This window comes from Emydura macquarii, unplaced genomic scaffold, assembly GCF_026122565.2.
Source record: "Emydura macquarii macquarii isolate MOO-44397 ecotype Brisbane River unplaced genomic scaffold, CSIRO-AGI_Emac_v2 contig_450, whole genome shotgun sequence".
Lineage (NCBI taxonomy): Eukaryota > Metazoa > Chordata > Testudines > Chelidae > Emydura > Emydura macquarii.
The window spans coordinates 14450176-14478146 of record NW_027130587.1 but is presented as its reverse complement, the minus strand read 5'-3'; the positions used below and the strand labels follow the sequence as shown (position 1 = coordinate 14478146).

General features: G+C 42.7%; 1 protein-coding gene across 3 annotated transcripts; it reads left to right on the top strand.

Annotated features, from left to right (window-relative positions):
• The first annotated feature begins 944 nt into the window (after nucleotides 1-944).
• TADA2A (transcriptional adaptor 2A) lies at nucleotides 945-26104 on the top strand. Of its 3 annotated transcripts, none has more exons than XM_067538099.1 (16): nucleotides 945-987; nucleotides 2373-3056; nucleotides 4073-4179; nucleotides 5079-5138; nucleotides 6185-6276; nucleotides 7505-7662; nucleotides 8195-8283; nucleotides 9198-9270; nucleotides 14819-14882; nucleotides 16492-16535; nucleotides 17330-17440; nucleotides 19220-19291; nucleotides 19913-20045; nucleotides 20847-20890; nucleotides 23005-23078; nucleotides 24781-26104. In XM_067538099.1, exons 2-16 carry the CDS (start codon nucleotides 3032-3034, stop codon nucleotides 24964-24966), a joined length of 1332 nt encoding a protein of 443 aa, XP_067394200.1. In that variant the 5' UTR covers nucleotides 945-987; nucleotides 2373-3031; the 3' UTR covers nucleotides 24967-26104. The 3 variants fall into 3 exon arrangements, with proteins under 3 accessions (XP_067394200.1, XP_067394201.1, XP_067394199.1); XM_067538100.1 differs by lacking the exon at nucleotides 945-987 and adding an exon at nucleotides 1708-1876 and having other exon boundaries at nucleotides 23005-23174; nucleotides 24781-24916; XM_067538098.1 differs by lacking the exon at nucleotides 945-987 and adding an exon at nucleotides 1717-1876.
• Nucleotides 26105-27971: the final 1867 nt, after the last annotated feature.

Here is a 27971-nt window from a genome sequence, read left to right as displayed (position 1 = left end):
GGAGATGAAAAACTAAATAAAGAACAATAATTTAAATGTTGCACTGAAACATGCATATTGCAAAAAATTAAATAAAAACAGCCTTTAAATGAATACAAAAGAAGGGAGTCCTCCTACAAATGAAGAGACACCCAAGTCAATCTGAACACATTATGTCTTGCAAAGGCTGCTGCTCAGAGGGCAAGGGAGACTGGACAGACCTGCAGTTTTATTAGCTAACCATCTATAGCAAGGAGGAAGCTATTTACCTATCATTGATTATTAGTTTGCAGCTTTGCAGGAAATTCCATATTGCCAAACGAAGTCCAGTGATGGCCATTGGGTCGGTGAGACCCAAACCCCACAACTCCCCCCACACACACACACACGTACGTACACAGACACACACGCCCATCTGCTGTGTGACCCAAACCCCACCCACACAAACACACCCCCACGGTGCGACTCAAACCTCCCCCCACACACACACCTGCCGTGCGACCCACACCCGCCAACTCCCGCCCCGCACACAAACACACCTGCCGAGCGACCCACACTCCCCAGCTCCCCCACACAAACACACCTGCCGAGCGACCCACGCTCCCCAGCTCCCCCACACAAACACACCTGCCGAGCGACCCACGCTCCCCACACAAACACACCTGCCGAGCGACCCACACCCCCCAGCTCCCCCACACAAACACACCTGCCGAGCGACCCACGCTCCCCACACAAACACACCTGCCGAGCGACCCACACCCCCCAGCTCCCCCACACAAACACACCTGCCGAGCGACCCACACCCCCCAGCCGTCTGCGGGGCGACCTAAAGTAAGCGCGCGACACATCGCCTGAGGGCGCCGAGGAGTCGCTCGCTCACCCCCCGCCCACCCCGTGGGCGCGCACGTAAGCGTTCCCGCCGCGCCGCCGCGCCTGAGCACGTGGCGACGGCCGCTGGCGCTGGGGGAGCGCGGACGGGGTCGGGGGCCTGGGCGAAGCCGGCGTCAGGTGAGGGGTTGAGGAGCAAAGCGGGCCGGGAGCCCAGGGAGAGACCATGTGGCTACGGAGGGAAGCAGGGAGATACCAAGTGTGTGTGTGTGGGGGGTGGGATGAGTCCAGGCGAGCGTGACTGCGCGCTCCCCGCCACCCCAGAATGCGCGTTCTGGCGGTGAGAGCGCGCATCCCCTCTTGCTCCGTTAGGGGGCAGCGGGGTAAACCACCGCCAGAGCCACAGGGCCTGCAGGGGGCGGGGTCTGGGGGAGGGGCGGGGCTTTGGCTCGGATTGGGGGGCAGGATCCCGCGAGGTACGGGGCGCTCGGGGGTGTCTTCACTGCCTGGGGGGGGGCTCTGGGAGTGGGGTCCCCTTTGGTTCTTGGGGGGCAGGATCCCTGGAGGGGGCAGGGGCCCTTGGCTGGGAGACGTGCTCTGGGTGGCTCCTTTGGCTCGTGGAGGATGGGTTGGGGGCCTCTTGGTTTTGGGGGGCTACAGCTCTGGAGAGGTGGAGGGAGGTCGGGCACTCCAGGGACTCTGATTTTACATGGCAGGCAGCTAGCGCCGTGCTAGACGGCCCCATGAAACCCTGAGAGAGATCCCCGAGGCCAACCCTACTCACAGGGGCGCTTGTGATGACTGCTGTGCAAGTGTCTGGTTGTCAGCTTTGTTAGTTTTTAATTGCTGGCACTTTCACCAGGCGCTGCACCTGTTCTGGAAGCAGCGGTAGGAGGATCATATTTATCATGCTTGACTAAAGCGGCGTTTCTCAAGGACTGGTCCAGGGCAGTGGTGCCTGAGATCTCCCTGACACCGTTGAGAAAGGCAGCAAGCTCAGTCCCTGGTATGAAAAAGGTGGAGAAACACTCGAGCACCTCCTCTTTCTCTTTCCTGTGCTTGCACAGAGGTGAGAGGGTCCTTATCCCATACCTGATTTCAGTAGCGCTCTATTCTCACAACATACATTTCTATTGCAATCCTCCATTTGGTGTTTTTGTTTGTTGGTAGCGAAACATTTTAAATGTTTCACACAATGAAATATAGGTTATTATAGATTTGAGGGAGAAGATCAATTTTAATTCAAAATAGATTCAAGTTACAAGCTTCTGTTACTAACAAAATTATACCTTACTCTTGGGAAGCACACATTTGATTGCTGTCCTGCTGTGTACCAGGAGATCTGATCTGAAGCGTGGTCCAATGACTAGAGCAGAGGTTGGACTCTGGCTCTGCTCCCAGTTTTACTCTGTGACCTTAGACAAGTTAGTTTACGTGTCAGTAAATTGGAGATACTACTACCACCGTACTTATCTGTCTAAAATAATTCACTGGAGGGTGCATCAGTTAATGTTTGTAAAGCACTCAGATCCTTGAATTAAATTACTTATTTTCTTTTCTGACAGGAATATAGTTGCCCTGGCACTCTTGCATGAGAAGGAGAGACAATACAGTCAGCCAGCTAACTTAGCAGTAATGAGCATACTCCTAGAGGAAACTTTCCCTACTTCATGAAGGAAATTTCCGTTTTCATCTCTCAGGCCTGCAAGAATCCGTTTATTAATCACAAATAAGCAAGAGGCTAAATCTGCCTAATACAAATCAATAAAACCATACAGGCCCAGCTCATGGTTTTGCAGAGCTAAGGAAGGACATCTTATAACAAAGTACTCAAGCTTCATGATGTTACAGTCACTTGGCAATCACTACCTTTACTGGGGTCACATCAATCTTCTCTTCGGATAAGTGATGTTCCTGGAGTTCCAGATTTCTAAATACTATGAATTGTCTTTATACCTTTGGTTTCTTCTCTCACCGTCAGAGAACAGACTTTCAGCCATATCAAATGGTTCCTGTTGTAATGACTGACACTTTTGCTTGAGTAGTTGGTACAATCCAAGAGGAGCTTATCTGTTCTAGAGGCTGCATAACAGCCTACTGTCTTTCTATTGGAGGGTACCCTGATAGACACTTTGGCAGGTGTTGGAGTTACACAGAGGAGTGTTGTACAAGGAGGAGGTGCTTATTTTGCTGTCCTGAGGAAGAACTCAACAGTGTGAGGAGGATGGAGCGCCTGGCCTCCTTCAGCAGTAAGTACCGTAATCAGAGCTTTACAGAGAGATCTTAAAAACATCTGCCCTCATTTGAAGGCTTTATTCTCCAATGAGGATTGCTGGGAAATAGGGCTTTTTTGAGCCATATGATGGTTTTTGCCCCAGAAGCATCATAAGATAATTTGATGGGGGCACTGGGCGGATCAGGGGATTCGTAATGGAAATAAGCTAGTTAGACAAACAAATTAAGTAAATATCCCAATTGTTTATTTAAATATAAAGTTTGAAAAAAAAAATCCCACTAAAATAATCTGTCACAAAAAAAACCCCACATACCACCTCACAGCATTAAATAACTCCCTTGTTGACAAATTTAGAGAGGCTAAGGCTTGAGTTAGCTATGGAAACAACTGACCTTTCTCTCCCCCAGAGACTATCATTTTAGGTTGTTTTGGGAGCACATAGATAGGACAGCTCCCATTACCTGTGCTGTACAGTCTCCCTAGATAAATATATTACTTTGGTCTCCTGGTCTGTGATTCAGGCAGCTTTCAAAAACACTGAATCATAGATACTGGAGTTAGAAAGGACCTCTTTGGTCTTCTAGTCCGTGCTGCTTGTATTTCTGTAGGATAGTATTCGTAGATTTCACCAGGATAGAGATTCATTGACTTCATTGCACAAATTGAAGATGCTTAGCACTTCACAATATCAGGTCCAAGTGATGAGATATAATTTCACCATCTCTGGGAAGATGTCAAGGTAAGGATTCCTCCAGCAGCTGAAGTTGGACTTGGAACGTCCAACAGATATTTGAGGAAGCTGAAACTCATTAGAGAAGAAAGGGTTATATCAGCTGTAACATGTCAACTCCTATTGTCTAACCAGTGTGTTTTAAAAAATGTAATATAAACATTGAAGACACCTGATATAGACATACTGCTAATTTTATTTTAAAAATACGAGGTTCTAGTGGTTATCGATGATTAGGTAGATAATATCCTGCTTGTGTTGCATTACATTTCCTTCAGCAGATCTTGTTTTTTTCATAGATGACCCTTTTGATAAGCCACCTTGCACAGGTTGCTCTTCGTACCTCATGGAACCTTACATCAAATGTGCAGAATGTGGGCCTCCTCCCTTTCTCCTGTGCTTGCAGGTAAGTTGAGTGTAAAAGTGGCAGTGTACGCCTTTTTGAGAAGCAGATCATCAAAGCTACTTCTAAATGTTAATTGCATATCACCTCATATATCTGTCTCTCGTATCAACTCATGTTCATTTGACAAATATTTGCTCAGGGACAAGGAAGTGGTAGAGCAAATGTTGGAGTGTGGGAGAATGAGCATGAGCATGAGCAGGTGAAGGAAGTCTTTGAAGAGGCACCCGTGGACACAAAGAGAGAAAGACATGGTCCAGTGGTCTACACAGACAGCTTGACTATGCCTTTGTCTCATCACTTAGTATGCCTGATGTCTTATCTAATCAGAGTTCCTTTTAAATTGCCTTACATAGCCATGAACCAGCCTCAATATAGTATTAAACTGGGAAAGATGGGTGATGAGTTATTTTTTCCTTTAACTAGAAGGAAATTTTATTCTAGTACTTTCCTGCATATAAATGTCTGTGCTCTGTCCTCTGAATGAGCCACTATGAAAACAGTCCAATAACCGTTTGCTCCTTACATTTACCTGATTAACCATGATGCATTACAAAGAAGCCTTTAGAACTGTTTACTTGCAATATGATGTATTGGCACTGTGAGATGGACCCATATGTTCTGCTATGGTCCAACTTATTTCTGCTTTTCAGTAGCATCATAGGCATAACTTCCTGGGGCAAAGATCAATAGGATATCAAATTAGTTTCAGAATTAATTCAAATTGGGTTTGGTTTTTTTTTTTTGTGGAGAGGGGGACTAAATCACTATTAGAATCCACTTTAATCTATAGAGTGGACTCTTTTTGGTAACTAGTGCACAATAAAAAAGAAAACACCAGAATTTAAATATATTCTCAAGGAAGAGGTAAAAAGTAACATTTATAATCTCTTATTTTGCAGTGTTTCACACGAGGATTTGAGTATAAGAAACATCAGAGCGATCATACTTATGAAATCATGGTAAATATACAATTTAGATCTTTTGTCTTCATCTTGGGTTTTGTTATTCTCCTCTAGAAGTTAGACCCATGTTTTCTAATCTCACGTTAAAAGTCTTGTTAGATACACAACCTTGTTTTCAGAATTTTATAACTGTCAGATATCTAACCCCGCAGCAGATTTTTTTTTTTTTTTTTTTTAATCTGTGGTCACCCCATGAAATCATAGGCAGCAGATTTAATGAAAGAGGATGAACTTTTTTAGTACTTTCTTCATGCAACCCACAACTAACCTGTGGAACTCAGTGCCGTGGGATGTTGTGATGGCCAAAAGTATAACTAGGTTTAAAGAAAAACCTGGGTAAGTTCATGAAGATCCATCAATGGTTATTAGCCAAGGTAGTCAGGATGCAATCCCATGCTCAAGCAATTCTAAACCTCTAACTACCAGAATCTGGGAGTGGAAGACGGGTGGCTCACTCCATTATTGCCCTGTTCCATACACTTCCCCCTGAAGCTGTAATACTGGGTGCTGTCAGAGACAGGATATGGGGCAAGATGGACTATGGTCTGACCCAGTATGGCAGCTCTTACATTCTTTCTGAAATTAAAGAAAAATATCCATATGTAACATTATGGAATGATGCAGGGGTTTTTAAATTTGTGTTTTATTGTCCATATGTGGCTCAAAGTCTTTCATTAGAAAAATGGGTAGAGAGTTATACCATCATATGAACAAATTGCTTCCCTCCAACGAAAAGGTTTAAAGAAGCTTCTTTTAAAAAAGAATTTAGATTTTATTTCATGCCACTGCACTTTCTTGCATTACAGCTGATAGATACATTAAATGTTGGTGTACGTAGAACTTCTATAATGTCAGCCTCACAAACTAACAGTTATGATAGATGGCTTATTGACAAACTGCCCTGGGACAAAGTGAAGCTTTTAAACTGCCAGTACCAAAGCAGCATGCCCTCTTGTTGGCAGGAAGTGGCAGAATGTCTTTGATTCTATAGGTGGTGATCTGTATAGAGAGGGACACAGATTTGTTCTTTCTGTCCTCTCCAGACGTCAGATTTTCCTGTCTTGGATCCCAGCTGGACCGCTCAGGAGGAAATGGCACTTCTAGAGGCTGTGATGGATTGTGGATTTGGAAACTGGTGAGAACTTAGTGCCTGAACCAAAGCCCATTGAAATCAAATCTTTCCATTGCCTTCTGAGAGCTTTGGGTCAGGATTGGAGTGCTGAATATTTTGGCACACAACGTAGCATAGGCCTCATGGCTGAGAGTCCAGTCGAACCATTAGAGTGGAGGATTGAAAAGTCAGGAGTCTGTTCCCAGCTTTGTCACTGACTGCGTGTGACATTGAGGAAGTCACTGCCGGCCGAATCCTGAGAGATGCCAAGCACCTCCTGTGAGGTGCAGAACTCCCTCAACTCCCACTGGAGGTATTGGGATTTGAGGGAGCTCACAATCTATCATGATCAAGCCTTTGATTTCACTCTGCCTCAGTTTACTCATCTATAAAATAATGATATGTAAGACAAAGGTTCTAAAACTGTGGTCAGTGGCCCACTGGTGGTCCCTAGAGGCTGTGGTCTGCTGAGAGCTGGCTGGTTCCATGGTGCGGGCTCTTCGTGCTTCCAGCTGCTATATCACATTCAAGACAGTTAAAAATAAATTACTTTTCTGATACTGTTTTCGATTCAAGTAACTGTAGTTGCCACAAGGATGTTAGGCATTTGCAAATTAGAGGAGATCATGCTTGCAATTGTGAGCCATCTCCCTTCCCATTCACAAGATTATGCCTGTATTAAGATGTGGTCCACACGTAACAGCCAGATTGTAAAGTTAAGAGAACTCCAGCCTTGATTATAAACAGAACTTCATCAGGTCTCATGAATATAATGGCAGACACAATTAAATTTGAAAACCTGCTCGAATTTCCATTTAGGAATATGGGATATAGGACTGGGTCAGAGTCCAGTCCTGCTGTCGCAGGCAATGCACTCAGATAATCCCATAAAGTTATCAAGTGCCATCTTAAATCTACGTAGGGTGTTTCCCCCACTACTCGTATTGGACAGCTGTTACAGAAAGTCACACCTCTGATGGTTAGAAACCGTCTTCTAATTTCCAGCCTACATTTATTTATAGCCAGTTCATATATGCTTGTGCTAACATTGTCCTTTAGCTTAAATAGTTCTTCTCCCCTCCCTGCTGTTTACTTTCTATAAATACAGCTGGGGAATAATCATATTCCCCCCTCAGCCTTCATTTTGCCAGGCCAAACATGCCATGCTCTTTTAGTTTCTGTTCATAAAAGGATTCTTTTTTCCATTAGTGAAAAATCAGCCAATATCTATGGGATTTTCCCCTCTCCTTAGGCAGGACGTAGCCAATCAGATGTGCACAAAAGCCAAGGAGGAGTGTGAGAAACATTATATGAAACACTTCATCAACAATCCCTTGTTTGCATCTACGTTACTGAACTTGAAGCAGGCAGAAGAGGCACAAAATACTGACACAGCCATTCCATTCCACTGTAAGTATCCACCACCGGGCTGGACGCCGGATTTCTTTGCACAGTCTTGAAGATAAAGCATTCAAAGAATGGAATGAATCCTATAGAAGGGTGCGCACTTTGCTTTTTCTCAAACAGGAGAGTAATATTTGGTCTGTGGATCACTACAGAATATTTAAGAATAGGATTTCCCATATACTGGTCCGAGCCTCTGTACATAAAATATGGTGCGCTCCCCTCCATCAGGTGCATTGTGGGAGAGTGAAGGAATGAAGTCACCTGATATACTGAACCCAAGAAGGTGAACCCCCTAGAAATGCTTTTGGCCGAATGTATGGACAGAAAGTTCTCTGAGGAATAGAGGGTACCTCACCTTTCCCCAATAGATTCAGCACTTTTATCCATCCTTAATTACAAAATAATAAGGCTGTCTTAGCTAAACTAATTCCTCCTGCATCTGCAAAGGGAATATATATTTCTAGAACTGAGGTCTGGTTTGCATTTCCTATGTCAAATTAAAAAGCCCAAGCAACCAAAACCCATATTTTTCCAGCTGCTGATGATCCTCCACGACCTACCTTTGACTCCTTGCTCTCCCGGGACATGGCGGGGTACATGCCAGCCAGAGCTGACTTTATTGAGGTAAAAATCTCTCGTCTTATTTTGTCGTTGCTACTGACTAGAGGGGACTCGCTCGATCTACAGATTTCCTTTATTTTATCCATGTAAAAAGTATTAAAGGAAATGAGGGGACTGGATGATAAAACCAAAGATAGCCACACCCTTACTTTACGGGTTCCATTTATAATCTGAGCGGTGCACTAAAGGGCCTGAGAAGCAGCTAACCGTAGCTTTGTGAATTAGCGTTGTAAGGCATGCCATTACCACTACCCAAAGTCTGGTAATTAATTACTCCTAGGCAAGAAGGCTAGAGGTGGGAATGAGATGATCAGCAAAAGGGGGCAGCTTGTTTTTAGTTTACTTTCCCTAAAGAACCTGATTCAAAGCTTACTGAAGTTCACAAAAAGGCTCCTGCTGCCTTCCATGTCTTTTGATCAGACTTGTGGTTACAAAGTCCTCTTACGAAGCAAGCTTCTATACATGCAATGATCACTAATGTCATAATTAACATACCAGAATAAATTCAATCCCAGCATAAGCAGGCACAGTCTCCATTGGCCCATATTACTTTTCAATTTTTGTGCAGACTTTTCCACACAGAACAGGAGCAGTGAAAGTTACCTGGTAGATGACATCATTCGAATATTTAAATTGTACTCCAGTTGGATGCTTGTGTATTTCTGTCACAGTCATTGGTGCTGTAGGTTATTCTGCCACTAATTAAAACCCCACTAGGGTTTTTCCATTTGGTGTGTACCTTGCATAAGGATGTGGTCATGTAAAGACGTGCTTTACCTGGCTCTCTTTTGTGGGGAGGGAGTGGTCTTTAGTAAATATCTCTGTTTTCAGTGTCCTTCAACTCTCTTGTCTGCTCCAGCGAGTTATCAAGATTCCTAGAATTAACTAGTGAGCACTTGTTGGTCTTCTCTCAACAGGAATTTGACAACTATGCTGAGTGGGATTTGAGAGATATAGATTTTGTGGAAGATGATTCCGACATTTTACATGGTAAGTCACGTCTCAAGAAGTACGCTTAAAAGTGGTGTCTCAGACTAGCTGCTCAAAATTGTTCAATTGATTTTTCTGCACCTCTGCGTTTTTTGGGTAAGGTTTCACTTTGAATAGAATTCTCTCAATTCTGTGTGCGAGGATGTAACTTGCATTTCTATAGGGTATTTCCATCCAACGCTCCTGCCAAAACTTTTAACCACTGGGCACATAGGCTATATTTACATCCCCCAGTGAAATGTAGCCAGCTGTAAAATGGAACATCACCTTATTTTAATAAGGCCCAACCAATCATGCAGCACTTTAGGAAAGGAAGGGAGGAATACTATATCCAATGGAAACTGCAGGGGGAATTTAGGTGGATATACGGTAATTACTGGAGCTTGCATTTTGCCAGGTTACAGGCATCAGTACAGATATTCATGGGAAACTATTATGATGCAGTCACTGATTTTAAGAGGGCGGAGCCTGGATTTTACCCTGATGTGAAAGGCAGTACCTTATGCAGCACAGTGTCTGCTAACACCATGCTGGGGCATTGTGTCAGTGTTGATTCAGAAGCAAGGGTGCCACCTGCTGAAAACCACTTCCTCTTGCACCTAGGTGTTACATGAAAGCCTTCCCACCTGTCCAAACCCTGCTTAGCTTGTGAAATCTGCTAGCAGAGTGGTATCGATACAGGCGACATTAGGTGGTGTGGAGATCAAGCCTGTGCAGCGAGTTGAGAATACCATGCTCTTGAGATTTTGTGAGCTTTGTTCAGCCAAGTGAATACACTGCAGTGGCATAGGTGAATGTAAAGATTTCTTTTTTCCTCCATGAAAAGGAGGGTTACTTTCAGAGCTTCTAATATTGTTCAGAAAAGAGCTTCTAATAATGTTCACTGAAATTCTGTGAATAAGTTTTGCCTGGCTGGTACAAAATGAGAGGAAGTGATAAGAATTGAATGAGGTTTAAATCCTTGGGGAAAGAGTATTTCTGGTCTCTCTCATTTATAAACATGTTGAATATTCAACAGTACAGTGTTCACATTTCAGAGTTCTCCATCTAATTGTTGTGGGCTGGCTTTCATTCTTTTTATGTAGCCATGAACATGAAAGCTTTAGTGTTCTTCGGAGACGCAGAGGAAATTCCAGTTCAGCAAAGCCCAGTCTTTCCAGATTTCAGTTTGACGTTTAGCAGGACGCAGCACAGAACATGACTTTGTAATCCTTAAACCTTACCTTGACTCCCACGAGATATTTCCATCTCTAAACTATAATGGGATAGCAACAGTGTGTCTGCATTATAAATCAGCCTCTCATTCCTTGAAGAGCTTACTTTACTGAGTTAGTGTGCATTGTGCAGAGATTCAAATGCTGTCTCTTTGGCAAAAAAAGTTCTTCCTCTTTAAACATGTGGAAAGAAGTCATGGGTAAATACAGCTGCTCTCATTTCCTCCACCAACTCCTGGCAAATCGAAAAGCAGTAAATAAGTAAATTGTGTCCTGGTTCTGTTAACTGATTCATCTGTTTTAGCCTATTCATATATTTGCCTGTTCACCGACAATCTTCCACATCAGTTGCATGCTTTCTCTTCCCCCAACTTCAGCCATTTAAGATATCCCTCAAAGAGGTACAGCACAGAACTCAGAGCCTAGTGGAGGAGGGTGGATAAGGAAATTTTAAGCCATCTTTGTACCCTCCCAGTCCTTGACTGTTCTGGCAGCTGGAGAGGTCCGTCAACATACTGGAGTCCTAAGTTATGGCAGTCTCCCCGGGTTGTCCTGTCAGCCATAGCACTGCCTGGAATTCCTGCAGCTTGTTCCGGTATGCCCCTCCTGCTCCCAGCCCCGCCTCTTGGCATACCACCTCCATCGGGGCTTGTGAGAAGATCCTGGATGGGCAGCCGTAGTCCACTGTCAGCCACAACCGGGGTACTTGGGACCCCTTCAAAAGGCTCCGGCCTTCTTACTCGGTATAAAGGGAACTAGCACAGGGATGGATCTCATACAAAGGGTTCTCACAGGTAGGAATTCCCCTCCCCCCGACAGTTAGCCTAAATTTGTATGTTTGTTTTTAAAAAAAGCCACACGTTTTCTTCAGTGTTCCTATCACAACTGTCTGTGTTAAAAATGAATTTTTGAAATCTAATTTACTTCCCACATCTTAACTCTTGGAAGTTCATGCAGTTTCATTTTGTGGTCATCTTCAGGTCTAAACTAGCTGACCCCTGTCCCTTTAATTTCATCCTAATTATATTTCTTTGCATTGCTCTACACAGTTTCTCTATACTCCTACAAGAAAGAGGAATGCAATTTAACAGAACATATCTAGACTCCCAAACCGTCTTTTATTGGGAGCACAGAATGCTTGTGTCTGTTGAGTCATCCAGCTTCTCTTACCTACACTGATTAATCTGTATCCTTCACTTTTTCTTCTTGAAGCTAGCAAGATGGCTTCACCAACAGTGTGAAATATGTTATTACAGTTAACTGTCTGTGCAGCACCTGCAAGTTGGTAAGTGCGTGCAGGTAGATAATTCATATTACAATTAACTATAGTATAATAGATAGGATGAAAGAAACAAAGGATTTCAAATCTGTAATTCAGTCAGGGGCTTTTGACAATCTCACAAATTGTGAGTTTTCATTAGAGACTAAAATCTAGTGTCCGTTGTTAATCCTCGTCCAGGCTCTCTCCTCTCCCTGCCCCCCATAAAAGATTTTTCACATTTAACATTGGAAAGCATTTTACCATGGCTGTCTGCAGACTTTGAAGACGTGATTGGAAATAGACTAAAACACTGAGTGTGTTGGAGTGAAAACGTGTGGCATCAGACCTGGCAATGTCCTTTTAAAAGTACTGTCTATAAAACACTGCACAATGTTTATTCTTGAGCCAACCCTAGGGGAGGCTCTAGTACAGGTGTCTTAAATAGATTCCTCAAGATTTTTTTCTCCTCTGGGAAGAGGTGAGTTTGGATGATATCCAATGTGTGCCTAGAAACTATGCTAGGAATGGCAACTGCTTACATAAATTAATTTACATTCTTCCCAATTTATAGACCTGTGATGCCAACTAGTGGATTAGTTTGCCTGAAATGGGGCTTTCACTCACTACCACTCAGGTTTCTGCAGAGCAAGTGCTGTTGAGAGAATTGGAAGGGGAGGGCAAACTATATTTAGACATACTCTTGCACATGCACAAATGTTTTGGTTCTGAAGTGGAGGAAATAGTCTTGGATTCCTGCCTGTTACTGGAAGCTATACTGATCATTTCTTACCTTTTCCCATAATGGACACTTTGACTGTGACATCACCTTGGATTTTCTTAGTCATAAAGATCAACAGCTGTCTCTCCAGCATTCTCCAAAGGCAGATCATTTTAATTCTTGTAGCATCTCTTATCTCATTTCCATGCAGCATGTAGCACAGTAGTAGTCTGGGTTATTCATGCGTGCCAGATCTTGTAATCAGTTGCTTCTATGTGAATGTGTCGATAAAGAAAAGGAGAAGACTGCAACGAATATGAATTTTCTCTGTGTGAGAGATCCATTTTTTTGCCTTCATTTGCTCTGGTAAATATTCTCTCCCCTATCCAATCAATTGTAATTTCTTTCAGAACACTTTACATTCAAGTGAAAGCATCAGAAATACAATCCTCCAGTTGTAGGTAACCAATTATTGGTAGTATTTATAGAGTTTCTCCCATTGCAATCTCTTTGTCTACTCAAAAGTTCTTCCCACAGCAGATCCCAGTAAATAATGACATCTTAGCTTTTGGGAAGCTTAAAAAATACAAAAGATTTATATAAATTGGCAGTGATTCCTGTACTTCATAAAGTATTTCATTTATATTGAACTTACTGCATTTCTCACTCTTCTCTCTCTGAATCTAAGCAGGGAACAGAGAATTTGTTACTACTGTCTTGTTGCTGGATTAGGAAACCCAAGCAAATATATATTTAAATATATGCCATGTCTCCCCATCATCCTATGTTAAAAACAACAAGGACATTGTAGCTTCCCTAGTGCTATGATTAAGTAGTCTGTTGCATCCAGGTTATGTATCAGATAAGGGTTCTAAGACACTGGGATTTTAGTTTGTCAGCCTTTAGTTTAGACACTGATTTCATATAAATCAAAATCCAGTATTATGCTGAAGATGCTACCTAAATAAAAAGGAACATCCAATGTAACTTGGAGCTGATTTCTCTGAACTCTCACACACAACCCTTGGAGTTTCCTAAAACAGGGATAGCTAAACCTTATGGCACAGAGAGCTACATTGGCAAAGTGCCTGGAGACTAGGGGCCACGTGCAATTTGCACATAAATATACAAACGATACAGTTTAAAATATAAAGTAAATACACACAGCTATACTTACTGCAGCCTGCCTCTTCATTGCTAATTGATTTGACTCTCCACTAATGAACTGCAGTTGATCAAATTTGTCCTTATCCTGCAGAGGTCTGCACGGGCCACGTTTCTGGGCTCTGTTATGCGTTGAACACACCTGTTCATGCAACATATTGAGGTGGAGTGAAAAGTACTCTTGCTTGGTTTCAGAGATTTGTATGTTATCTCTGCAGACTATGAATCCATTGTAGAGTCTTAAGCCTGTTCTTTCTGGGAACACATTAAAATAAGTAATGCTGAGAGAAAAATCCAATCCAGAAATCAACACACACAAGGCTTATTTAGCAAGATGGGTCTTTGAATTATTTAACAGAATTATGAAGCTAGTCCTAGTGGAAGGGGTGTCTCATCTGCTTTCTCCAGAATGTACCAAGGAAATTTATTAACCTCAGTATATCAGCAAAAATGAGTTGCAGAGTCTGTAGGTAGATTACCCTGAATAACTCTAGACAATTTCATTTAGAAAGAGATGGTTTCTAGCAAGTTTGTTTTCTCAATTCTTGTTGAGAACTGCCCTCAGCTTTTCTCTTGGGTCTCTTTTGTCTGATAGTAAAATATAAAAATTAATTAGCTAAAAAGCTTCTAGGTAATTTCGGAGACTCTCAGCAAAGTCTACTCTGAATTGTCAATTCAGATCGCAGTCTTTTTAGCTCTTGGCGCATTGCTTTCATCTCCTTCCTTATTGCCCTGCAGGCTATTCCTCGTCCAGAGACGACACATCAGAGATTAAGCCTAACCATTTGCTTTTCAGGGAAGTATAAAAGGCAAAATGTTTTCCCTTTTGCGAAAAACAAAAGTACTTAATATCAATAGCAAGATAGTAACTTTGGACTAAGGAGAGGGAAAAGGAGCTCGAGGTCTCTCTAGATTCATATTCATGTGTGTAATAGTGTTAGGAAAAAAGTTCAATACATTTTACAAATAGGCGTGTGCACTGCGCCTGTAGTAGCTTTATGTTGCTGTGCAGTTCAGTGGTTTGGGATTTTTAACGTCTCGAAGCAAAGGCAGCAAGTCTGCTTCCTGCAAGTGAAGTGGGTCTTTTCAAACTGTGATGACCAGAGGTTGGGGGATTTGGGGAGAAGCCTGGTGAGATAATCTCCTATGTGATTAATCTGTTCTTCTGGTCTTCCTTTCTGTACTTGGCAGCTTTGAAGATTGCAGTTGTAGATATCTATCACTCCAGGTTAAAGGAAAGGCAGAGGAGAAAAAAGTGAGTTCTCAACCAGTGATTGTAGTCCACTGCTTCAGTACTGAATGCGTTACGTATCCTGATACTAAGTGTAATTGTTTTTAAAGCAATTTATAAAACTCATTAGCCCTTCAACACCTGTCAGATAACATAGCCATTTTGTAGAGTGGGGCACTGAGGTTAAAGGACATCTCAGCGAGTTAGTGGTAGATCCAGAAGTAGAAACCAGCCCGCCTAACTCAGCTCTCTTCTCTAATCAGTGCTGCCAGGCCACAGGTACTTAGATCCTGGTTTTGGAGGCCTGACTCAGTCTTCCGACTCTTACTAAACCCAGTACCTTTCCATGGATATGCTCGCATCCTAATGATTAGTACACTACAGCCTCTTTTCCTAAGTTTCCAAGGACACATAATATAGAAAACTATGTGTTGCTAATATGAGTTGGTTCAATAAAAGTTTGAATACTTCATTCAACAAATGTTATGACTCTAGAATTATTCAGTGAATCTGTTCATTTATTTGAATTTTGCACTATCTTTCAAATACTTGGTTCAATATTTGTATGTTATTCATCCTACTCTTTTATTGCCGGGGCCAAGATTATTAACAAGTTTGGAGCAAGACTTGTCCATTCCTCCTCCCAGAATAAAAGGTCAACACAACATTTTTTTTGAAGGGTAGTTGAAAGGAAAGGTGACTCAGTTAGACCAGCCCTTCCTTCTCCCAATCAAAAATATATCTATATGTGGCATAAACTACATGACGATACACAATGTGACTTATTAAAAAAAAAAGTCTTAACCCCTTATAGTTGTGTAACTCACATTGATGTCAGTGGCTGTTGTTAAATTAGTAATAGACCAAGCGGGACAAAACCCTAAAAGAACATAAAATTGTTAATGTTACTGTCACAAAGCCTATTAAATCCTGTTCTATTTGGGATGGGAAAACACATTTGTGCAGCTTATGTAGACAGACAGAGAAAATAACAGGTTTCATAGATTAAAGTTCAGCCACAACCTTGCCTAACCAAGTTAGCTAGCTTTTTGAGCACCTATCACTCACAAGAGTTGTGTATCTATAATAACCATATGTAGAGACAAGATCCGTGTGATAATTGCAGAGCCCTGTGACCAATGTATTTATCATCGACCTGTGACCACTCACCTGCCCTCCACCCACTAATTTATTTTCTTGGGGCTTATTCTAACATTACAAACTTGTGAGTGGCTTTAAAACAGCCGCTTTCTTTTCTTTTTTTGAAAATCAAGCTGGCCAAGAAATGTTTCCTCCTCCTGTGTCTGTGGGACTTGCTTCTCGCCTTGGAGGGGCAAGACATAAGACATTAAAAGAGACATTACATGGTGTGTAGGAATGCTACTTTAGATCTTTTTAGGAGGTTCCAGCTCTCCTAGAGCACGGCACAGTGGGACTCATGGTAATGAACACGGCCATTCCTAACACGTGCTGACTAATCATTTATAAAATATTACCTATTCCTTGTGTATAGCGAGAGTTAGAACTTTTGTAAAATTGTATCAATGTTACCAGAACCCCTTTGATGTTTGTATCTGCACATTAATACATGAGTTATTACTTTATATTACTACTTTTTTTGTTTTAATTATAGAATTATAAGAGACCATGGCCTCATCAACCTCAGAAAATTTCAGAGTAAGTACTAAATATAGCTTCTTGTTTTAAAATGGCCTCAAGCCAGAGATGGACTTTGAATGCTGGGTGTTTGCAGTGTACACTATAGAATGGCTTGCTCGTACTACATCCAAGATAGTGTCAGTCAACACCTAGTTATCATACATTAGGACTTAGAATTGCGAGTTGTGGGCACCATATCATTCTGTGTCACTTAGTTTGTAATTTTGTCACCATGGGGAGTATATCAAATTTGGACCCACACGGAGGTTACAGTCATGGTGATCTGTTCAGATTCCTTTAGTCTATTTATTGGTGGGATTTATGCTCCCTCTCACTAAAAGTAATATCAGATGTGCTGTTACCTCATGGCTTTGTCCTTTTCAGAAACAATTATGATAGTTACATGTTCCATGGTTTGGGGAGGCCATTAATATTACTACAGCACCTTGGGGCCACAACCTGATCAGGCCCCTTTACAAACACACAGGCCATGCCTACAGTAGGGAATTTCGCTGCCTTGGTGGTAAAACCAGTAGGATTTTTAATGGGGATTTGGATCCTGTGGCATATTTAACCACTATGTCAATTACAACCAGTAGGAATATGTTGGCTAAATATGTAGACCTACGCCCCCCCCTCCCCCCCCGCCATATGTCCCTGACATTGCGTGAACTTGTATCAAGTAAAAGGAACTATTAACAGTTATAATATGAATGTCCTCTTCCCCTCCCCACACACAATACGTAGCAATCTCAATTTCCCTTCCCAGAGAAAAGAATATTGCTCACAGCGGTCGCTTTTCTTTTTTGCAGTTGTGGAGAGACGATACCCAAAGGAGGTCCAAGATCTTTATGAAACAATGCGACGATTTGCAAGAATTTTAGGCCCAGTTGAGCATGACAAGTTCATTGAAAGCCATGCATGTAGGTATTGGGTTTGGGTTTTTTTTTTTCTTTCATGTTTTAGCTGTTAAATGAGAGTAAGCATTTAAGTGGGCAACAGGTTATTATATTAGCTGTCAGTGGTCTTCTCTAAATAGATTGTACAGGGAATTGGTTTTCCTCCTCCCATTCCACTCAGCTACCTCAGATAAAATAAATACGGCCCTGGGTGGTTATACTAAATAAGCCGCAGCTCTTCTAGGTGCATTGTTGATGGAGTTATATTTGAATGTACTGTTTGATATGTCATTCCTGTGCTAACTTGTCTAGTCTCTCCTCTTCATGAGAAGTCCACAGTTGGTGTACTACCACACTCTACCATAGAAAGAGTAAAATACCTATGACCTAACTCTGTATTGGGGTTAGGTCAGCAGTTAATTGTATATTCTCTAAGATACATGTGCTGTCTTAGCTAGTACGTAATTATACAGTACAGCCTCCATTAAGTGCCTCACCTTAAATGGTTTCAAACTGTTCCATCATCTAATTGTCCAAATTCTTTTCCCGTAATTAGAGCATGCATCTCTGCATGTTTTGGTGTCCTAGTCAAATTCCAGTGTGGGTAATTGCATCTTGCTCACCTAAATTCTGTTGCTTCATTGGGAGACAATTACTCTTCATTAGCAAGCACAAAGCAACATGTGAACAGCCATCCTGTTTCACGCCAGATGTGGCTGCATTTCAGGACACAGACAGATGCTGAGCTACGTCTGATCCTACAAATCTTTACTCCTTTCAGGGATTGCTGACTCCAGAACCTAGTCCCGTTGTCTTTTTAGCAAGAGTGAGGCCTTTTTATTTAATCTGGGCACCCTTCAACCCAGCTAAGGGAACACAATAATTACATCAAGCCCCTGAGCAATATCCATGCACTAATTTAAGTCAAACAAACTTTTTGCTTTTTGTAAACAAACTGACAGTAGGAAGCTGTATAATTAAATCTACAGTTAGTAAAGTATCCCTGAAGTAGGGATAAAAGGCAAAGTTAGGATAACTGTACTACTGAACTGACCACAGAGAAAAGGGAGGCCAGGGAGCATCCTAGCAGTCCAGTAATGAAAATTATGGAGCAGAGACAATGTAGGATAATGTAAGGCAGATAGCTAGCTAATTTAACACAACAAAAACAAACAGTATAGTTTTCCAAACATTGGCCCCTCCGTCCCCCATTGCAGAGAGGCATCATTTGAAAACCTAGTGTCTGTCAAGTTCCAGTCTTCATTTTTACAGAGTCCCTCTATGACCAGAGTTACTTACGGCTCTGTCCTGCTCTTGTTGATGTCCATGTGAACAAAGTCGGACCCTACGTTCTCTATAAAATTGATTACCTGTGAACTGGGGATATTCCTACTTTACAAACATTTAACAATCATCACAACAATGTTAGTTAAGTGTTTTATAAAAGAGTCCCCACATAGTAGCATCATTTAGCTTATCGATAGGGCAGAAGAATTACCTGAGCCTGAAGCTAAAATAGCTTCCCTGAACAAATAGTTTAGAAGTGGTCTTAAAAACGAAAGCTGAGTTGTGGTCAGAGGATGTCATACCACATACAGTAATTTGCTGGTTCTGCTGGCTCAAGATCACAGATGGGCTGGTGCACAGAAGTGAACACTCTCTGTGGCTCTACACTTTAGTAACTGAACTGCAGACGAGTAAGGAATGCAGTATTCCTAGGGCCGCAATGTTTACTAACAGCAGCATTTATCCACATTTGTTTTCTGGATTTCTCTGCTCCTTACTGTTGGGGGACAACACCAGTGGAATTTGAACTGCGAAGAGAAATAAAGCGTCTACAGGAATACAGGATGGCAGGAATCACTAATTTCTGTAGTAAGTACAAGGTAGATTATTCAGCCTATTATCATTAGTCAGGGTTGTGAGGGATGCTTAAACTATGTTTAGGAAGTGTTAAAGGAGAAGACGGTTGTTTTTCAAATATGTTTGACTCACTCTTTAGCTAAGAGTCTTATTAATAATGTATCAGGACAGCGGTGGTTTTATAGGACTATTTTGAGCTGATGAATAGCTTGATGAATGCACCATCGAGCAAAGCTCACCACAGTCATCACTCCAAAAAGCTGTCAAAGCAATAGTATGGTAGCTCCATAGCTGTAGTGCTTTCCATGTGGGGGCCAGGGCAGCTGCACTGTATCTACCAATGGGGAAGGAAGGACTCAGACTTGTTAAAAATCCCAGTCAGGCCTGGAAGTGTGATTACAGAAACTTATTTTTCCCCTGAAATTAAATACAATTGTAAAGGGTCAGATTCAGATACACTCAGATGCTGAATAGCATTTGACTCCACAAATACACCCACTGAAATCACTTGGACTCGCTCGCTTGAGTAAGGGTGGCCCAATACTAGGAAATGAAGTGCCCCCATCTGCTGCAGTAAGGGGGAGAATTCTGGTTCAGCCCAGCCTGTCAGAACGCGCTGCCTGTTTGCTCTAGGTGCGAGGACTTACGATCACCTCAAGAAGACGCGAGAGGAGGCACGTCTAAAGCGGACTATGCTTTCCGAAGTTCTCCAGTACATCCAGGACAGCAGCGCCTGCCAGCAGTGGCTCAGTCGACAAGCTGACATGTACGGTCACAGTAAGATTAGGCCTTCTCCATGCACAGACTAATTGAACAGATGTAAAACACATTTCTTTTTCTTGGCAATGACCAATGTGTTTCCAAGATGAGTGTGGTGGGAGAGGAGAACAGTTTAGTGCTTGTTTACGTTGCAAACAAAGCAAGAGAGACTAGGCAGGGTTCGTAACTGTCCAGTAACCTGGACTCTGGTTATTTTTTAGAAAACTTGACCACATTATTTATCTCATTGCAGACTGAACCGCTACTTTTCAAGCCATTGCAGGGAACAGGGTTCTTTCTTTAAGGGTATTAATGAGAGCACGGATCACATTTGATGTCCCTTCTTGCAGTGTGATCTTAGAGGCAGCAGCTTTACCAGTATGCCGTCTAAACTAAACTGGGGCTGTGAACAAAAGCTACAGTGCAAAAGAAGGAAATGTGTATCCTGTACAACTTGTATCCTGTACTGTCTAAGAATATAGTATAGAACAAGGGCTGTACTTTCCCTTTATCTCCAGCTGGGGACAGTTCAGTCCCCATCAACAGAAATATAGTGTTCCTCTCCTCTTTTTACTGGTCTCCATCTTTGGTCTTTACTGCCAGGCCAGTACTGGAAAGTGCTGAGCACCTGGAAATACCATTGACTCCAAGGATCAGGCTAGTATATGTGAGTTGCTAAGCTTCATCTCTGGGTTACGCAGGTTTGCTGTTCTGATTGTTACAAGATGGGGAGAAGCCGTGTAGGGGCCAGCTTTTGCGGTGGGTCTTACACAGTGCATAGTTAATTTGAAATTTCATTTCCTTGCAGTGATTCTGGCCTGAGTCCCACAATACCAGTTGCTTCAAATTCAGGTAATTATTTTCTATGCTGGAGCTATAATAAAAGCCCTAGGGGCTTGTCAACACACAGCGCTGCAGTGGTGCAGCTGTGCCGCTGTAGCGCTTAGTGAAGACCTACCTACGCCGACAGCAGAGCTTCTCCCGCCAGCATAGGTGCTCCGCCTCCCCGAGAGGCAGTGGCTGTGTCAAGAGGAGAAGCTCTCGCATCAACATAATGCTGTCTATACTGGGGGTGCAGGTGTGGATTTTCCACATGCCTGAGGGACGTAGTTATACCGACATAAGTTGGTAGTGTAGACCAAGCCTCAATTCACAGTGAGCTGGAGTGTGAATCTACCATGCAGTAGCCTGCTGACTGTCTGTGTGGACCTGCCGACGTGCATTAACAGTTCATTAATGAGCTTTAACCTACTCCAGTTTGAAAGAGGGTTAGATCATCACCTTGTTAATGCGTCTCAGCAGGGTCCACACAGGACAGTTCATCTGTGGCAGACTAGAGCGAGGCAGATTCACACCCCAGATAGCTGCAGACTAAGTGCTTGTGTAGACAAGATCTAAATCTACCATGCATCAATGATGCTATCCTGTTAAGTTCAGGGGAGTGGCATCTCTTTCTTGATTACACAGTTGTCCATCTGCAACTCTCATGCCCAAGTATTGTAAAAGTCAACACTGTCTCCAACTCACGAGTCATTTTGGATGCAAAGTCAGTGGGTTATTGCTGAATTTCTAGGTCCTTCTGGCTACACCAATAGAATCAGTCTCTACAGCTGCATTATTAAATGTGCCAAGGGAGAAAGAAGAGAAGGGTTTTTTTCAGATGATATTGTAACAAGTTGGAGGTACAGTGTTGGTTTAAAAAATGGTAAAGATGTTTTGTCCTTCCCTGGCAGTCATGTGGAGCTGCTTCTGGGTCTCTTCACATGGCAGAGTTATGTGTACATGACAAACTTGTCACTGTGCAGCTGTGATGAGTTTTTATATTAATTACACACAAATTTTAAGGTTGCTAAGTCAAGTGCTTAGAAGTTAGGAAATGCCAAAATGAAGGTTACCCGTGCAACCCTAATTCAACCCCCTTTGCCTACTCACTACGATGTGGTCTTTAGTTACATTGTCACATGCTAGCAATTCCCTGACTGTCTAGACTTTTAAGGAAAGCAAACCAAAAAAATTGAAATTCATCATGTACCCTCATATCGATACCCACATTGGTGATACCAGGAGGAGTTGAAATTTCACCCAGGCACTTCTGAAAATCCACTAGGCACCTGTTCACTTCTTTAGGCACCAAATACCTTGGAAAATCTGGCCCTTAACTTTCTGCTGGCCCCCTCCCAAAATAAAATTTCCATTTTTTATATATAAAAACTGCAGAAACTGACCTGAAGTCTGACCTGTAGAGCAGTTCAGAGTTGCTCAAAAGCTTGTCTCTTTCACCAACAGAAGTTGGCCCAATACAGGATATTCTCTCACCCACCTTGTCTCTCTAATATTCTGGAACCAACACCGCAAACAATATACTGTATTTTTGCTTAGCATTTCAATTGCTTATTTTGGAACTTTTCCATTTGCCTGCTTTGCTTTCAAAGGGCATTCATTTGCAGTTACACTTCATACGTATTGCACTATTACCTGTGGAAGATAGACCATTAAGTTTCTCAATAAAAAGGTAACACTCCTGGCAGTTTCCTATAAAATTCCTCTTTCACGCATGCTGTGAAATGTAGAACTGTACTGCACACAGTCTACACCCACATAGCTGCACTGATTAACTAAAATTGACATACACACTTGTAGCTAAAACTGGTATAAAATGTGTTTATTCTATTTAAACTTGGCTGTCATGTTAGTTTAGGATTTGCAAGGGATTAACTTATTTTTTAAAAAGTTGCAGTTAAATGAAGTTTAAGTATTCACACAGGCGTTTTAACTAAATCAATTCAAAAACCCACGTCTTTAATTAAACTAGTGCAGCTTTGAAGATGAGCCCTAAATAATCGTCCACAAATGCTTGGATTTTACGGGGTTAACATCATTATGCCTTTGGAGACAAAACACCTGGAGAAACTGCACCTCCAAACTACCATTCTAGGCTTTGAACATTGCTTTCCTCATTTCCATAGGTAGACGGAGCGCCCCCCCACTGAACCTCACGGGTCTCCCAGGCACAGAGAAACTTAATGAGAAGGAGAAAGAGGTAAGAAGAGGAGTGGAAATGAATGGGAAGACTGACCGCCACCATGCAGCTGTTTATCTTCAGACACAGTCTAGTTTAGCAGCCTAAATCTTACGAGTGAGCCCCCCAATTTCAATTGCTACAACCTGTGATATGGAGATAGCAAATGGGTCTATTGTAGTGCAGGAACCCTGGGGAAGTTGTTACATTATAATGTGTGGAGTGTGACATCCCTGACTTCACACTGGCTTTATGATCAGGGAAAACAACAACTTTTGCTTAAGGAGTATTTGTTTTAAAAGTGGCTGAAGATTTCTTAAGGGCCCAAAAGGAACCACCACTCACCCCTACCAATGGGTTTTTTTAATAGTTCAGCCAGCTCAGGCCATAGCACCAAACCTCAATCAACCTCAATTTCTGCTCTTGGGTGTGCATACTAGGCCCCTATTAACTTTGGTGAGCACGTTTCAGAGAGCAGAATTTGGCCTTCTTTAGGAGGCTGTTAGATTTCTGCGCTACCATGTGGAATACTATGGTTCATCTCCCAGTTCCTCCGAGAGACTTTGACTTATCTGGCTAACTAAAAACAGCACTGGAAGGGTTCCAGGGAGTCCTGTCCTTGAAATAGAAGATGGTGGCCTTGACATGGAGGAAAAAAATAGAAACAGGGTCTTCATCGTGCCACAAATTTTACCAAGGAGCAAATGTCAATACATTTGATGTGTGCTAGATGAATTTTAGAGTGTCTTTCCTCTTTCTGCTTCAGTAATCAACCGTGTTTTCCCTTCATTGGCTCTGGCAGTCATGAAAATCAGATCACAACTTCACCATTGGACATGGTATTTCTGGCTCCATTCAGCATACGAGTAATTGTGGCCAGACATTAGCTTATAGGAGAATCGGATTTCCTTGTCTGCAGAGTTCAGAGAAGGTCTCTGTCACTAAGACCTTGTGTCTCAGCTCATTTCTATCAGTGGGATTCAGTCACTGAGCACTTCCTTATTAAAAAGAAAGAGGCAGCCAGCATGTCCACTGGTATCATTACATCACAGAACCAAGGGGAAAGCCCATATTTGGGAGCCACATGGGACCTTTCCTGTTTTAACAGCAGAACCCGAGAGCTTTTTGGAAGCAGTATTTTCAATCTGCAGGAGAGACCAGAGATTGTCTCCTGTAATGAACTCTGTTATCAAACGCATAATGTCCACCCTGGATAATGTCGCTCTGCATAACCTTCCTGCCCTAAACTGCGGGAGACGGCAAATGCTGTGTATGTAGCTGCTTTTATAAAAAGGTATTTAAAAAAAAAAAAAAAAACTTTAGTCTGTAAAGGATTAATAGACAGCTGCCCTTTCTGGCATTTGTCCAATGTGCTGAATGGGTGGTTGAGAGTCCCTTCGGCCTATGCACGTCCCTTGGTGTGCACAGGACAGGCACCCATGCTGGATGTCAACACACAGATTCCTGCTCTCAGCTCCCTAGCGTATTCTCAGTAAAGAGTGTTTCTAAAGCAGCAGCCAGCAGGAATGCACTCCTCTCAGCAAAGTCTTCCTCTTATTACTTGTGGGCTGGACTCACTTGTAATTGCCAATTTTTTTCCCCCCGGGGGAAAAAGGAAGTATGTTTTTGGTTGTCATTCCCCGGCCCCATCCCCCAACAGGTACTGCAAGGCAGGCAAGTGTGACAGATGTTAATGTTTGTTAACTTTACCTTTGTCTTCCAGCTCTGTCAGATGGTGAGATTGGTCCCTGGAGCCTATTTAGAATATAAAGCGGCTTTAATGAATGAGTGTAACAAGCAAGGAGGCTTGAGACTAGCCCAGGCAAGAGCACTCATCAAGATCGATGTGAACAAAACCAGGAAAATCTATGACTTCCTGATCAGAGAAGGATACATCACCAAAGCCTAAAGCCAGACGTAGGAGCCCCGGCATGAGTGACGTATGTGGCCGTGGCTTTGAAGTAGCCTTGACAGTACTGAACGTTTTTAACTTTGTTGAATCAAGAACACTTTTGTTTAATTGTATTTCTTTGTAAAAAGTAGGGAACTTTGTCCAGTTGTACGAATACTGACCTTTTTGTCTAGTTTTCTTTTGACGCTGCTGTATAACACTCCTGTTGCCAGTATTATGCTGCCATGTACTGCTGAAAAAGAGTTGTGTGCCATATAAGCTAATATTAAACGTGAGTAGGCATTCATTTCTAACACCTCCGGTAGCTAAAACGAGAACCATGGTACTTTATTCTGCTAGCATTGTAAGTTAAGAACAGAACTGCAACCCCTCAAACAAATTCTCATTTGTAGTTTGTGTGGGTGAAGGGGTTTAGAAACTCTAATCTGCCCCCCCTCTCTCATTCCTTCATAAAATAGTGTTGATTTTCAGAAGAGCAGATGCTTGACAGCATAAAAATAGAGTTTGCAATGGTCTGATTTTTAAAATTCTAATGTGGAAGGAGGAGGGAAAAGTCATTTTAGGAAGTACATGCGTTTGTCTGCATTACCGCATAGCACAGCAAGTCACAGACCCTGCTCCAGGTTTGTTGCTTTTAGAACACTCATTATGTGATTGGTGACGAGTCAAGCTACAGACAATTCTTAGACTTAAATCTCATTGTTTGTTGCACATGCCAAAGAGAAGAAACAACGTTTTAGCCAGAAGCAGCCTTTTTCAAAACGTACATAAAACCACATACTGCACTCCCTACACTCACCAAAACATCCACCTAAGACCAGTTACAATCCACTCTGGGACGGTCCTTTCTGACCATTTGACCTTAAGGACGTGCTCACCTGTATTTCTGCGTTCAGTGAGAACGTGCCCAATTAGCCAGCAGAAAACAGAGGGTGTGACAGCTTACTGAAAAAATGAATCAGCTGAACTATGACTTCTTATAGTTCAATATAAAACATTGCATTCAGGAATGTAGCTACCCTAGAGGATAAAAATAGTTCCTTTATGGTCATTTCCCTCCTTTGCCATGTAAAGGGGGAGACTTTAGAAGTTGTTTTCCTGCTTGTTCTTCTTGCAGTAGAAATACAATTCTGATCTACTTTGGTTTCTCCGAAAAACACTGGGCCACATTATTTGCTGCACATGGCTCTCGGGGGGACAGAGGGCATCATGGAGCCTGTTACTGCTCTCTTGAGTGCCTGCCCCAAGCCAGACCTTGATGTAGGTTAACACCACCTGAGGGCCCTGACCCGTGCCAGCTGGTTTCTAAGGCATCATCTGCCAGTTGAGTATAGCTACAGCTGGCACTCAGTGTACTGCAGCCAATCCTTCTCCCAGATCCTCTTCAACTCTGGTCCAGGGACTGTGGGAAAGGGAACATAGGAACCCACGACGCTGGCCCTACACTTTCTAAGGGCTCCCCAGTGACCGGGGTATCTCCAGCAGGGGAGTTAAGACTGGATTCTATCCCCTTTGTACCACAAACGAGGCTCAAAGGAAGCTGAGCATATCAGAGAATCTGGCCCACCGTCTCCCGAGTGCTGTGAGCACTATGACATCACAAATGCAGATGCCAGGTGTGAAAGCTGAACAACTGAGAGCCAGAGGCATTGTCACTGTTTCAAAGATTTTTGTTTCTCTTCATGCCTGTTTAATTCAACCACCTGAAAACACCGGGGAGAAAAGATCTGGGTAGTCTACAGCTCTGCCCCTTCACTGAGGACAGAGCGGACACTGGCTCCAGGTCTACCACGGAGACCTCCAGCAAAACCAGGGAAGAGAAGATTCAACATTGCCAAGGTAAAGAGAACAAACAAGAAGGGGGGGAAATGGTGGTGATGGGGAGATTTGTAGGTCTCCATAATATACCATGAGAGTAGCAAGAAACCAAATTGTTTCCTCTTTTGCAGAGCATCTTGCAATCTGGGTAGTAACGGGATTTCTAGCGTGTTTGCAGCAGGTTATATAAATACACTGTTTGCTGTTCCTATGGTTATTTTTAATGTTTGAGCACTAACCCAATCAGAAACAAGACAAAAAAAAACGTGTAACAGTTTCTCTCCGATTCTGAGGCCTGTCCTGGTAGGACATGTCAGAGAACATATACAGCTGCAAATATAGAAACGTCCCTGTTATCTTTCCACCCACCTAGTTCGAAGTAACAAAAAGTCCGTTTACAGTCTAGACCCTTTATGCACTCAGATCCTCTTTTCTCAGCCCCAGCTGCTCAGACCCAGTTTGAGCCTGTCTTCCCCATTGACCTCAGGGCCTTCTTTCAGGCTCTGCTTGAACTCCATCTGCTACACTGCTCCCCTTTCAAAGCCGTCTCCTTCAGGGCTCAAACAAAACAAGTCAAAAGTCTTTGGTTGCTTGCGAGACTTTTCAAAAGTTAATTCTTACTCATTTGTGAGCCATTTGGGCCAGGGAAACTCTATCTGCATTGGAAAGTGCCATGCACGGTGTTCTGGCATCAGACAAATCATGAACAAGAATGAAAAGTTAGTTGCCATGAATATGGTGTTCTGTTTACTATCCTCAGCTTTTCCAATCAGTGAGACCAGGACGGTGACCCGAGGAGAACCAGAACCCCATTCACAATGTCTGAGTTGGTCGTTTTATTTTCCCTTGGTAAATTAAAGGGGCGGTGTAGCCTAGCCACTAACACAGGCCGAAGGAGACCTCAGTTTCATTTCTCCAAATACTTCCTGTCAACTTGAGCAAGTCACTCAGCCAAAATTTTCCAAAGGGCCTGGGGCTTTCGGATGCCTGGCTTCCTGGGTTTCAGTCTTGAGATGCTGTAAAGGGGCCTGAGTCTCAGGCAGTCCTGGGCGCTCCTTCAGACCTCAGGTGGGGTCCCTCAAAACAGAGGTACCCAAAATCACCAGTCACTTTGGGAAAACAAACAAACTCATTTCCCTAAAGCAGGGATAATAAAAACCTACCGCATCAGGGTGTTGTGAGAC

Bases quoted from the DNA above. Each gene is read 5' to 3' on its own strand.
- TADA2A (XM_067538099.1), top strand. From the start codon at position 3,032: ATGGAGCGCCTGGCCTCCTTCAGCA. The intron at 19,292-19,912 runs GTAAGTACAAGG...TGTTTGCTCTAG, and splicing joins AGGAATCACTAATTTCTGTA to GTGCGAGGACTTACGATCAC. The intron at 20,891-23,004 runs GTAATTATTTTC...TCATTTCCATAG, and splicing joins ACCAGTTGCTTCAAATTCAG to GTAGACGGAGCGCCCCCCCA.